At 49.5% G+C, this 13397-nt stretch overlaps 6 protein-coding genes across 6 annotated transcripts; 3 read left to right on the top strand and 3 right to left on the bottom strand.

Moving 5' to 3' along the window:
- Window positions 1-6: 6 nt before the first annotated feature.
- Window positions 7-876, top strand: V1508DRAFT_120673 (uncharacterized protein). The gene has a single exon (XM_066935920.1). The coding sequence runs from the start codon at window positions 202-204 to the stop codon at window positions 691-693; it is 492 nt and encodes a 163-aa protein (XP_066795939.1). The 5' UTR covers window positions 7-201; the 3' UTR covers window positions 694-876.
- On the bottom strand, window positions 818-3168 carry V1508DRAFT_417101 (uncharacterized protein). The gene is made up of 3 exons (XM_066940299.1): window positions 2778-3168; window positions 2155-2726; window positions 818-2097 (listed from the first exon to the last, which is right to left on the bottom strand). The coding sequence occupies exons 1-3, from the start codon at window positions 3029-3031 to the stop codon at window positions 1061-1063; spliced, it is 1863 nt and encodes a 620-aa protein (XP_066795938.1). The 5' UTR covers window positions 3032-3168; the 3' UTR covers window positions 818-1060.
- Window positions 3169-4691: 1523 nt separating this feature from the next.
- On the top strand, window positions 4692-6116 carry V1508DRAFT_120660 (uncharacterized protein). The gene is made up of 3 exons (XM_066935919.1): window positions 4692-4828; window positions 4928-5135; window positions 5189-6116. The coding sequence occupies exons 2-3, from the start codon at window positions 4958-4960 to the stop codon at window positions 5989-5991; spliced, it is 981 nt and encodes a 326-aa protein (XP_066795937.1). The 5' UTR covers window positions 4692-4828; window positions 4928-4957; the 3' UTR covers window positions 5992-6116.
- A 567-nt stretch (window positions 6117-6683) lies between these two features.
- V1508DRAFT_417094 (isocitrate lyase) lies at window positions 6684-9227 on the bottom strand. Its single transcript, XM_066940298.1, has 3 exons — window positions 8653-9227; window positions 8517-8591; window positions 6684-8364 (listed from the first exon to the last, which is right to left on the bottom strand). The coding sequence occupies exons 1-3, from the start codon at window positions 8866-8868 to the stop codon at window positions 7027-7029; spliced, it is 1629 nt and encodes a 542-aa protein (XP_066795936.1). The 5' UTR covers window positions 8869-9227; the 3' UTR covers window positions 6684-7026.
- A 384-nt stretch (window positions 9228-9611) lies between these two features.
- On the bottom strand, window positions 9612-11101 carry V1508DRAFT_386169 (anion-transporting ATPase-like domain-containing protein). Its single transcript, XM_066937814.1, has 3 exons — window positions 10756-11101; window positions 10062-10688; window positions 9612-9995 (listed from the first exon to the last, which is right to left on the bottom strand). The coding sequence occupies exons 1-3, from the start codon at window positions 10919-10921 to the stop codon at window positions 9805-9807; spliced, it is 984 nt and encodes a 327-aa protein (XP_066795935.1). The 5' UTR covers window positions 10922-11101; the 3' UTR covers window positions 9612-9804.
- Window positions 11102-11222: 121 nt separating this feature from the next.
- Window positions 11223-11946, top strand: V1508DRAFT_417092 (uncharacterized protein). Its single transcript, XM_066940297.1, has one exon. It carries the CDS (start codon window positions 11278-11280, stop codon window positions 11851-11853), a length of 576 nt encoding a protein of 191 aa, XP_066795934.1. The 5' UTR covers window positions 11223-11277; the 3' UTR covers window positions 11854-11946.
- The last annotated feature ends 1451 nt before the right edge of the window (window positions 11947-13397 follow it).

The following is a 13397-nucleotide window of genomic DNA, read 5'->3' as shown; positions in this document are numbered from 1 at the left end:
TGCGGTAAAATCTGGAACCGCGAACGTGCAGTCCCAGCGTCGCGCACGTGACTACGACCTGGTCACGTGAGACTCGGGAGATGATGCTTAGGTCTCGTAATTCATTTAGCTCCAGTCAGAGCAGTATACTACAAGATCCGTTTTTTAAATGAGGAATATGAGAGACTGACTACATTTTACGCCGCATTTCGACTCGGAACAATGCCGATCGAGTCCGAAGACGTTGACGGGGGCTCGCTCATAACGACGATTCCGCATCTCGTCGCGCAGTTCGACACGCGGAAAAAGTCGTTGGTCACCCCCTCTCAAGATCCGATAAGTTTCAACGCCGACAACGATGGCTTACGTCGCTATCGATTTATTGGACGCGTTATTTCGTACGATCCCGAAACAGCGGTATTAACGCTTGAAGATTACGATCATGCCGACGGCGACCTTGCCTGGCCGCCGAGCACGATGAGTAAGATAAGAGTAGACGCCGGGGCTGTGGTGTTTGACGCTGCGAGATTTGCAAGAACATGTGTAGTTATTGGTTATTGGATTAATGTCATGGGCCGGCTTGAGGTTGCTGAAAATGGGGAGTTGAAGGTTCGCGCGACTCTGATTTGGGCATGTGAAGCGCCGTCTGTGCAAAAGGTACGGAGATTTATGCGGACTATCATGAGGCAGCAGAAACACCGCACGCCGTATTAATCGAGATCGGAAATAATTGTCATGGAATGTCAGATATATAGTCTTCGATCAGCACGCACGTCTAGGGGTCATGCATCGTACTGTACAATAGGGATCGGCGTAGTCGGAAACATTTGCCATTAGAGGGTATAATTCAGTTCATTCATAAACTACCCTGTATTTACAAGCTATCATGACTTCTCATCAATATCATACATTAATCATGTCAGAATCTCCAAATATCACATATACTCCTTCAGACACACAAAATTTTTGTCAGTCAAACAATGATACTCATATTTAACCCGGAAACTGACCTATAATAACTGCCATAAAAATATAAGAGATGAGTTAACTTTACTACGGTCATCATCATAACAGCGGATGTTTAATTTTGACTATTATTACCCCAGGTAACACGCAATTTTTGCATGCCATCATTAGCGCCATCAACAGGTGAATTTCCAGCCGAATATCCGCCGTGGTTGTTATATCTGTTGTTGCTTCCAGGGGTATATCTCTTCCTATACTGCTGATTGTTATTGCCATTGTTACTATTATTGTTGTTACGGCGTCCACGATTATTATTCTGCTGGTTGTTATTCCATCGCTGAAATGGCTGTGGCCCTTTTCTAAACTGTTGTTGTTGGTGCTGCGGAGACTGCTGGCGTACTTGAGGAACAGTATAGTCAGTAGTGACGGGAGTAGCGGGAACAGACTCAGAACGGGGTGGGATGACAGTCGTTGGTGAGTTCTCTCCTGGAGCTTCGCTGGAAGCACTTCTATGAGTACGAGTTTGAACATCCTGAATCTGTTTGGCGAGAAGAGAACGACCGTCTTGCTCCTGTTGCATTGGATCCTGCTCAACTGCAAACTTCACCTGCGCAACTGTTATAGTATCGGCAGCCAAGGGCGATGCAGTGCTGGTAGCAGCGGTTGATGCAATAACATCCGTGCTCCCCGCAGTAGTCGTAGTAGGAGAATCTGGCTCAGCAGACTGTACCGCAGCTTCCATCTGTCTAATGGGCTCGGCGGCTGTATCTACCAATAGCATTGGCCGCTTGTTCTCCTTGACATCTTCATTCTTTACCGAAGCTTCATCGCTGTCACTTAAAATGATACTGTAGATCTTGGAATCCTCATTCTGTTCCTCATTCTGCTGTGGCTGAATAATTTCATTAGGAAGTGCGACTTCAGTGGTGGCCTCGTGAACTGAAGCACTGTCTTCGGCTGCCGTACTAGTCGGAGCAGCTGCTGAGTTACGCGAGGCAAGATACGCATTCCACTCATCTCTACCAACATCAGTAGCAAGATCAAATTGCCTTCCATCAACAGTCAGAATGCATTTCGGGGAATTGAACGAGGCAGTACTGCCAACTTCCTGTTCTGGGTAGTAATACGAGCCGAGGGCTGCGAACTGGGCTGCTGCAGATACTGCCAGTTAGAGTAGATTCCCAAGCAAACTAGCAACACACAACTTACGATCCACGCCATTCAAGTGTAAGTCCTCGCAAAGCTGATATACACATTGCCACAATCTACCAGTAGCCTCCTTCAGTTTTTCCAGCTCCCGACGTACGTCACCACCGCGATTAAGACGGCCCTGCAAGTTCCGGCAATCGGACTTGGCCGTTTGCGCGACTTCTAGAATCTTGCCTTTCAACAGCTCTATTTCGCGGTTATTGCTTTGAAGACCTGCTTGAAGTTGCTTGAGAAGTGCATTTGAAAGCTCGGCCGTCGCTGCAGAGCTGGCCAATGCAATCGCTCTGACTTGATCCTCGTCAATGGCTGGCTGTGCGAACTGCACCGCAGGTGCTAGTGACTCGGAAGAAGTTGATGTACTATTGGTAATTTGGCCAGGCGGGCTGTTGCGGAACTTTGTGATGTACAGATATGTTGCCAGTGACAAGGCAGCAGTACAAAGAAAAGCATCTGACACAGAAGACAATAGAGAGTTCTCAGACTGGATAACAATATTCTCGGACGGCAAACACGAGCGCAAAGCAGAAATTGCAGTCTGATTGGCAGAGTTATTCATCATGTATGTAAAACAACTACATCGTTAGCTTTCCACCTGCCCAGTCCACACTCGAACAGATAGTTACTTCAACACAGAGTCTGGCAACGCTTTCAAAGCAGCATCAGAAATCTGGCCCTGATTTGTAACGAGCGAGTCGAGCTCCGGCATGTGCGCAGGCGCCAGGTGGCGGACTGTTCGAGAGATGATGATGGCGATCTGGAGTGTGAATAAACACGCGTTAATCGCAACAAGCGTGCCGGACACGAAAGGCGAAGACAGATGCCTGAGGGTCACTGCCCTGGGATTGATCGAAGTCAGTCTCGAGAATGCGTTGGTCATTTTTGCGAATTGTGATATAAATGCGAGGAAATTTCGTAGGAGGTGAACTACTGGTGACAATTGGTTGGAATATATCTTGGCGGGCTGGCTCGGAATTGCATTGGGAGTTTGACCGGTTATTGACCATCCGTTGTCCTAACAACAGTAAATATTACAATTGGTAAGTTCTTGGAGGAAGGTTGTGCAGAATACCTGAATAGGAATAGTGCGTACCGTCTGTAACAGCTCCTTGTACTATATATTAAACTTAAATAATGTTGCCCACCCCTAAGGGTTTCCCGGCTTTCGTTTGTCCCTACGCCACGCCACTTACGCAACTGGGTGCGATGAGTCTGCTTTATCGTAGCCTGGATGGGCAGGATGGTGCAGACGCGTGCATCTCTATACTAATGTAGTGTTATGATACACTAGACGGTGAGTCAAAGATGTGCCGGCTGTCTGCTCTGGTGCATGACATTAGTATCGGGTCTTGAAATTCACTGCCACCAGTTAAGAGATAGACGCATGGTTATTCGGGTGCGTAGATATCAGACCGGAGATATTGCGCTTCGGTCATGAAAACTAAAATCCGACTAATACCCGCCGGTCGCGCCTGTTTGTAATGTCTACTAGCGAGACCTTGATGCTAAAGTTTATTGTGTTGACGCCGTTGCAAACTTCGCGATGCCGCAGTGAATACAATCTGATAGAGTTATTCTAGAAGATTGCGCAATTGCACAATTTGAATATATGAATTCATGGCAATTGGGCCGAAGTATGTCCTGGTAACTGTCGTTGAATGGGCCAGCTCAGGTCTCGGCCACATGCGACTGCGAACGTTAGCCGGTACACAACAGCACACTTCGCTTGAATGGTATATAAACTATAGTAGTTATCAATGCCAAGCACAGACATGTAATGTCTGGTCGCTAGACTGCAGCTGACAGGTGTTTTGCTGTGTTTACTGCACAGTGCACGGTGGTTGGTGGATCTCACTGGCAACAAAAATTGCTCGCTGTCTCGACACAGACATATATTCCGAGTGCCCAACTCTAGAATTATTTTGTCACTCGTCAAGTTGCCAAATGTTCCGATGTGATAGTAATTGGTCATGCGCTTGTTTGGGTTGTATACAATAATAGCTCAGCCAGCCAGTTACAATTGAATCAACGTCATAATTAATCGGATTCTCGTGTGGCAAATTTACAAACAAGGTTTGCGCTAGTCGTGGACCCGTTGCCCTGTAATTGACTGCCTCGCCCTAGACCCGATTGAGATTAGCTACTCTACCGCACTAAGCCTAATCACAGGGCCGGTGACAAAGAATTCGGTTAGAGAGCAGCAGGAGCAAAAGCACATGCGATTTTTGTCTCGCGGGAAGAGATCCCTTAATAATCGCAGAATGCTGTTGCTTTGCCGTTTGATATTTTATATCCCCAATATTTGCATTCTATCCATATTATCGTTTTTGATAAGAGGGCTAAAAGATATCATAACAATCAGATCGCGATAACTGCAACAGTTGCATATAGAGTAACGTGACTCAAAGGTCCCTTCTGAGTCGCACGGGAACTTTAAACTTTTCGCATGGCCAACGCGATGACCGAATAATTTTGTCTGTGAGCCCAGGCAAATTATTTCCAAAGTTCGTCGCTCATTCGCCGCCTGATACTTATCCTCGTCGGGTTCCCGAGCAGTGTCGACACCAGTTCACGCTTTGTGTCTATCTGGCTGTGCTACTCGTGGTCATCCGCAATTTACCTACTTGTTCTTTCCTACCTTCGAGTACTGCGCCCTGGAGCTGCTACGTATTTCTTGGTATGTATAGGTGTCGCGCGACCTCCCCGCATGACAGTCATCGTTCTGTGGGCCGCCATAAATATCACATAACTGATAGCTAACCTACTTTTCTTCCAGCATATCTATCCTTACTGTCATATTTTCACGATGAGTTCGCTAAAAAGGAGGCGCGACGCCGACTTCGCTAATACTGCTCCGATGCACGTTCTCGACTTTGTCTCGTTGTCAGCCACAGTTGACGCCGAATCGCCGGTCCATACGCCTGAGCTTGATTTCAGCTCGGTGAAGCGGAGGAAAGAGGACTATAGCCTTGACGACTCGTTTGGTATGTTTACGTGATACGACCGACTGGTCCGCAGCTGGTGTTAACATTTGCAGACTTGGTGTCGTCGCCGGATGACGCCAGCGACCTATATGACCTGTTCACTCCATCGCTTTCGGTTATCGAAGACTCGTCAGACGTCAGCCTGGCGGTTGATAGAATAATGGCGTCGTCCGAGTCTTCCGCGTCTGCGATCGTCATCTACGAGGACGAAGACGCCACTACCGATGACGAAGACCTGCCGATTATCAACAAGCTGACTGCGACGGCGGCGGTCGGTGCTCCCAAGCCCGCCCCCACATCTTCTCCCATGGGCCCTCCTCCTCTCCCACTGGGGATTCAAGCGATGGGTCCGGCGATCGGTCACTGGACTGACAAGACGCCTGAGAAGTCAGTCCCCTACGGATTTGGTCAGCCGTCAACATCTCCGGTGCTGCCTAGACAGCAGCGACTTGCGCGTGCGCAAACCCACCCCTCGATTTCTCATACTGTTGCGTCGTCCGTGTCTTCGAGCGTGGACGCGCTGCTCGAGCAATACCTCGACGTCAACAATGTGGTCGACAACAGTGTCGCGTTCCCAAGCACCAAGTCCTGGATCGACAGATACATGACCATCCCGATTTGCGGGTATCTCAACCGCGCAATTGTCGAGCCCGAGCATGACGTCGCAGTGGCCGCCACCACGGTTGTCGGGATCTCAAAACCGCCAGAAAGTACGACCAAGCGGAAACCGTCGTCGTCACTGAAGCGCGCGGCGTCTGCGCCAACCGTGTACGGGCTCAAGCGGCGCAGTCTGTTTGCCGGAAAGGGAAAGGAAATGGTCGGGTTGGGCGTTATGGTTGGGGATTTGCTCCTTTAAAGAGCCGGTTAGGTGGGGGTTTTATTTGCTACATTGTTACATTTTTTAGTTTTGAAATGTTGATGGGGCCGGTACTGCATGACATCGCGCGGATGAACGGCATGATAAAAGTTATTTTATTCCTCCTATTTACTTGGGATACATCATCACTGGGACGTATTGGGTTACTTTAACAAAAGTTTTATCGATTTTCTTTTACTTTGTATCTGGGTATTTTTGATTGGCAACAAAAAGAATGGTCCTGTAACTAATGGTGTTCATTTTTTTTCTTTTATTTGGGTATACACGAATTTTTCTTTTTGCTTTGATGGTTTGTTTATTTAATATTTTTTGTAAATCGATTCTTGGTGTGCCGAGATATTCTGGTTTCGTCTTCGTTTTCGGTGGTACAAATATTTTTTTTTTCAAAACTTGATTTTGCGATATGTGTATGAGTATGTATCATGATTTTTTTTTCATGTGTTGATACCGGGATCATGGTTGATGTGTGAATGAAAAAATATATCTCCTCTCTTGTTTAAGTAGTGAAAGTGGATCTCCGTATTTAGGTTCCGAAAGAAACATCGGCCAGGGGGTAAACCGTAAAACCAACAACACGCTTATGCCTCAGTTACAAGCCAAGTTTCCACGGCACAGCATCAGTTCTCATGCAAGTTTCGCGGATGCAAGCCGGCAAGAGTACGACGAGAGAATTAATGAGAGAGGCTAGCCATAAATACGAAGCAATGGCTGGGTTAAATTTGGCCCATGGATCTACATGATTCCGCTACCTCCTGCGACAGGGACTAATAAATACATACTGCAGCATTTAACATTGCCTCTCCTGACTACGTTTCGAAGTTGACCACTCGGTAGAAAGAGCGTGTACATCTCCAGTCTCTGGACGAAAGATTCATCGAAACCGAGCTTGAACAATTATCATGAGCATGAGCGCATTGGTCTTCAATCAATTCGCGCTTCCGAAATTAAAGGAGCTTGCCAGCCCCAATCCAAATACAAGATTTTAGATAAACACGCATACAAGCAATGCAACGACTAATGCTTAAACTGGTCCTCAGTGACTCCTTTGCCCATCGCGGCCGTGCTGCTGACGCCACCCGTAACCATCTTGAGCAATGAGTCGATATATTCCGCGCCAGACCACTTCTGGTGCTTGACAACCTCGACACCAAGGTCGATTTCCGGCTGCTGGACAAACTCACCATACGCACGCATTCCGATCTCGGTGTATTTTTTGGAGAAGCTGTCGACGGCGAGCGCCGTAGTGTGGAGACCTGCGAGGGTGATAAATTGCCAGACGTAGCCGAGCTTGCCGAGACGTGTGATGTAGGTCTCCTGATCACCCACAGCCATCGCGGTCGTCCAATTAAACGACGGCGACAAGTTATACGCAAGCCATTGGTGCGGGTGCACGGCTTTCACGCCTTTGGCGAATTGCTCGGCTTGGGCATAGTCAGGATACTTGCTCTCCATCCACAGCAAGTCTGCAAAAGGCGCGTACGCGACGGCGCGAGCCACGGCGTACTGAATACCACCTTGGATGCGGTAGTATCCCTCTCGCGTCCGTGGCGCGTCCCAATTCCAGTAAATCTCGATGCCGGCCAGTTTCTTTGCGATCGCGCGAGCGGCGTCGTTGGACTTTCCCCTAGTCTCGGAAACGAATTTGGAAACCAGCGCGTCCTTGTTGGACAACGAGCTGGTCTTGATAGCGGCGATCACGGCGTCATTGTAGGACATGATGCCGGCCGCCGCAATCCATTCGTCTTCGATCTTCTGAAGCTCTTCGCCCTGCTTGCCCGCATCCTCGGCCTGGACCATGAGCGTGACAAGCGGCGGGAGGTGCGGGTTTGTAGATCCGAGAATGAACGGGTGGTCCCGGTAGTCGATAGTCGACGTAATCAGAGTCGCGGCTTCGGAATCGGTTCGAGCAATGCAAAGCAAGTCAGTGCCCATAATGTCAGCCTGGGCTCGGATGGCGACCAAGCGGTTGATGTGCTCCGATATGGGGACGAGGACTTTTCCTGCCATGTGTCCGCACTTTTTCGTGCCAGGAGCCTGGTCCTCGATGTGAATACCCGCTGCGCCGCGCTCGATGAACATCTTTGTCAGCTTGAGGATGGCAGTGATTCCGCCGTGGCCAGTGTCCGCATCTGCGATGAGCGGGCGTAGAAAATCGGTGTAGTTGAGTTTCGCACGCTCGGCGGGAGACTTGGACAGTCGCTCCTCGCGCTGCTTGCGGTCGTGGAAAAGCTGGGCGAACCAGAGGTGCTCGACCTTGTTCGGGACGGTATCCATGGGGTAGTCGGCTAAATCCGGTGACGGCTCGTTGGACGTTGACGCAGTCGAGGAAGACTGCCACCCGGAAACGTAGATCTGAGTGAGCTCGGTGTTAGATTCTGCGGACTACTGAAATTCAGGGGTGCATGAGCCGTGGGGCGCACGGGGCATGCGGAGTCGTCCCCGATACGAGACCCATGAAAAAGATCCTTCCGCGACCAAAATGTGGTGATAGAATTTCTACATACCGTATCAAGATACTTGGCCATCTGCGTGACGTGGACGGGGTCGAGGGCGCCGAAAGTGAAGGAAACAGTCCTATTCTATGGGTATCAGCAGTTAGCACGTGCTTTTCCGTCCACGGTATATATCTGTTTCACCAACCTTGTCGTGCTCTTCGAGAAGCTTGAAGAGCTTCTTGCTCTGGTGGTTACTGGGATACTCTGTCTTAATGGAGCCGCGCTTCTGGACGATGATCTCGGCCGAGTAGACGCGCTTGGTGTGCCGCCATCGCGGCTCGGTCCACCACTTTTTGACGTCGGCTACGTCGGCCACGTACTGTTTCTGCTCCGCGTCGAGATCGATTTGCGAATAGACCATTGGTGAGGACTAGTAATGTACTTGCTTGTGATTTCGGATTTTTGGCGGACGACAAGACAGACAGAAGTGCCGGTTGAGTGTGGGAGAAAGCCGGCGTAATATAAACGTGATTCTGCGGAAAGAGGAGTAATAAATACGGAGCCGAGTCACGGTCGTTGTTTTATTTTTCAGAGTGCGCGCACGCGGGCGAGCGGGCGGGCGGAGGACCAGCCATTTCCAATGTATCCCCCGCAATGTCTTCTGCCCACGTGAAGACACAATCGGCCTTGATGTCGGTGGAAAGAGCAAAACATCGCTTTAGTGGCCGAGTTCCATGTCGGCTACTATACGAGTCATATTTGTTCCGAGCCTACAAAATGCCAATACGGTGAGAGCGCAGTTTTCGCTGATGTCCGCATGAATGGAGCAGCTCTTAGCCAGGCAGAACTACGCAATTCCCTACTCCTAGCACTCCGCAGCAAGCCTCGGCGTTGCGTCGGCCATGCTGAGAAACGAGTCCTTGTGTCAAGAGTGCGTTAAGCTCGCACTAGTGCGAGCTATAAACTCTATATTTCTTCATTCTTCACAACGAACTGAGGAATGCAGTTAGCATAAAGCTTGATCACTGAATTCTAACGGCCATGCACTTTTGCATTCACATGGCGACAGCATCGACCTGATGCAAATCCACGCACGTGATGGGTCGACAGCCTCGGATCCGAGCCTGCCAGCTACCCGCGCATGCGGAAACAGCCGCTCTAGTCCTCCGGGATCCGCCGATACAACTACTACTACTACTACTAGACTACGTTTGCCACGAACTACCACACTGTATTATTCGTTCATTGATTGAGTCATCGTCATAAAGACTAATGCAAGCTCGCAATCGCCAACAACATCACCACATTCACGCCCATAACCAACTTTTACACTCGCTGTACAACCGTAAACCCTGCGCTACTCGCTAGGTGGCACGTATGGCTCTATAAGCATCTGTGAAAATGTCTTGATCTTCGCCGTGCCCCGTACCTCGTCAGTCAGCTGTGGCAGCTTGACGATATGGAAGTCGCCCTCGTACAGGTCCTGGATCTGCTCAACGTACTTCTGCTGCATCTTGTACCTCGCATTACACTGTGCGCACGTCGAGCCTGTCTGCGTTAGCTAGCTCATCCTCGCATGCGACGTCCAGCCATAAATACAATCATGGGACTCACTCTTTGCTGGATACAGCAGCTGGTTGACAACAATGCAATGAACATCAATGTGGTACGACGACAGTTCTTGAATCATGCGCTCCGTCTCGTACAGCGACAAGAACTCTGGAATACATACGCATATAAACGTTGTCAAATCCGGATCCTTGAACTGCGTGTTGACCTCATTGATCGTCGCTCTCATGCTCTCCAACTTGGCAAACATGTCCCCATCCGCGCCACCACCACCCGCCTGTGCGCCCAGCAGCCCATTTAGCATCGGTCCAAATCTGCCACTAAGCTCCGACACCTTCGCCAACGCCTTCTCCAACACCGTCGGGAACGATAAAAACCGCAATGTATGACCCGTCGGTGCGGTGTCGAATACGATCACATCGAAATCAGTCGACTTGACCTGCTTCATCACCTCCGCGAACGACATCGCCTCGTCCACGCCCGGGATCGAGAACGCGAGGTCTTGCATGATGTTCGACATCCCATTATTCTGTGCGTTTGCTTGCTCGATCATCTCCTGGATCGAGCCGGACGGATCAATCTCCATCGCCGACAGATTCGGAATGCCCTCGACCTTCCGGGCTTCCTTGCCAAACTGCTGGCCGAATGCGTCCGATAAATTATGCGCGGGATCTGCCACAACGGTTAGCATCGCTTCTGCGTCCCACCGCCATGCTTAACTCGAGTCTGCCCTACGCACCTGTACTAATTAACAGCACATTGTTCCGACGCTGCGCAAGTTGAACAGCAAGTGAGCATGATGTCGTAGTCTTTCCTACACCGCCTTTACCACCAACAAAAATCCACCGCAGGCTCCGCTGATCTAAAATATTCTGAAGCGTAGGCGCCAGTTCCTCGTCTTCCATCTTAGTGCTTCTCAGAGTGGGTCCGCTGCGAGACGTACTGTTGCACGGCAATCCCGAAGAAATATTCCTATAAGTCTATACTCTAGACTCTAGACGACTCGTAATTCGAATCTAATGCCACGGATCGATCAGTGCTAAACTTGCTCTATTGCTCCCTCGGTTCCTTGCAAAATTTCGTTGTTTGAACGCGCGGCGCTCGAAGCCCGCAGAACCACCTCATCAATTCCAGAACAAGTGCACGTGACAGACACACTGTTGCGCTCCACTTCTGGCGTAATTGTTGTTCTATCAACCGACTGACGCCCAGCAATGGTCATCAAAAAAAACAGGATTTAGATACCCCGGGGCGGTTTTAGATGCTGGTGTATAGATTTGTTGCATTACGACGAGCACCTTGTTTAAGACAATTGCATCATTTTGGTGTTTTGGTTTACGACTTCGGCATTAGACTATATATATCTGGCCATCTGCGTTCCACTGTGAGCAGGCTTCTTTCGAGCAGGCTTCAAAGTACACCAGTTGCGATGACGTCTACACCTTCAACACCGTCAGATCCCGCCCAAGATGAACCGCAGCTGCAAGACGGCCATCTTCCAGACGTGCCCACGTCCCACTTCGCCGCGCTTGACCTCCGCGTCGGCACCATTACGGCCGCGTCGCCCAGCGCGAAAGCACGCAAGCCCGCGTACAAGCTGGCCATCGACTTTGGCCCCGTGATCGGCACGAAGACGAGCTCAGCCCAGATAACCCATTATTACAAACCGCACGAGTTGGTCGGCCGGCAAATTATTGCTGCCGTCAATTTGGGCGGCCGCAGAATTGCCGGCGTTAACAGCCAGGTCCTTGTGTTGGGCGCGGATGGAAATGGGGACGGCGTCATCACGTTGTTGAGTATCGAGCGGGCTGTCCCGAATGGAACAAGGATTTCTTAGCGACAAGCGGCATTTCATCTGGTGTACATATATTTGTGGCGTACATAGAGATCTAGATTATAAATAAATTCACACCGTCGTTCTTCACTTAAACATCCTGAGTTCCCGTCAAGAAGAATATAGCAAATCAACGTCTGCAAATCGCAACTTACCTTGCCGCCACTCAGATCTCTCCACTCTCGACATCCACAGCGACAACTGAAATAGCACTTACCGAGTCAATAGGCACTGCCGTTCTCGTCATCCCATCAGTCACCAATATCCCAATAACACAAAATTCATAGCCAAAACAGCTGTCTCCATATAACCTGCCCAGATACGTCTATCAATGCCCATTAAATGCTGCCAACTGCCCCAACTGAGAATCCGTATCTGCGACGGAACGCTGGTAACTTCCACTCTCGTCCTCCCATCAGGCTTCCACACCATGTCTCGAGATCCCTCTTTTTATTTTTCTTCGTTGTCTGACCATGACCCATCCAGTCCACACAGCTGCACACAAATAATCACCCCTGACACGTCTGCCAGTCGTTGACTAGATGACACAGCCTGTCCAGACTTGAGACGGACCACAGCTTCAGACTGTAAGGGTCTAAACAACCCATCCACTACCAGTGCTGATGCACATGCGAACACTGGGACTAAGTCAAATCTAACTTGACCAGCAAAATCCTCAAGCCATGTCTAGAATGACCCGCAAAAATTCCAACTGCGCCTCGCACAGTTATTACTGCACCCGATTGGATGGAGTACATATGGTACTGCCTTCAAACGACAGCTACCCGAAACGAAACACTAAATCAATCTGGGCTAACCTCCCTAAATCAAGAGCAGGCAGCGACCCACACACAAGCAACTCACCAGAGCGACTGTGTCAAGCACCTGATCCAACACAGGGCTATTCTTCTATGACTTAACACCACAGTTTACATCCCAAAATTGAACGTAACTCGTCACCGCTTTCTTTTCGCCATAACCAATCTCTTGTCCTATCGGTAGTAGGCTTTCCGTTTTATTTATCTGTTGGCCTGCTTTCCAAGCGTGAAACATTCAAGCGAAATAATACAATCTCACCATTCTTACTTAACGATATCCAAAGAGATGCTGGACGTGCAAACACGTTGTAACTACCTTAACATGTTTATAACCTCTAGCCCCCAGATGCAAAAAAATGTCTACCATGTCAATGCGTTACCGCGTGCCGCGATCCTTTAGCACCGGCAATCCGACGCTAGGCGAACACGATTCATGGCGGGAATAAGCAAGACATAAACTTCATAGTGGCATGCGCTCAATACCCGTGGAAATCCTGCATAGCTGTGTCAAAACCTGTCCAAATGGCTAGCAACACAAGCGGTGCGGCAACGGAATGACTTACAGCTCGACAACTTTCAAGACCAACGACCACCGAACGTAGACACAACAAATTCGTCATGCAGCTTGATGAAAAACAAAAAAGGTAGCTGGAAAGAGGAGAACTAGGCAAGATACATGAGTTCGACGTCTGACTTATGAAGCCATAGAGATCTGCATAATTCGCGTGT

Source organism: Lipomyces doorenjongii, assembly GCF_038497915.1.
Source record: "Lipomyces doorenjongii strain NRRL Y-27504 unplaced genomic scaffold V1508scaffold_23, whole genome shotgun sequence".
In the NCBI taxonomy this organism is placed as follows: domain Eukaryota; kingdom Fungi; phylum Ascomycota; class Lipomycetes; order Lipomycetales; family Lipomycetaceae; genus Lipomyces; species Lipomyces doorenjongii.
Note: the sequence above shows the minus strand (reverse complement) of the source record. Positions and strands in the feature narration are given on the sequence as shown.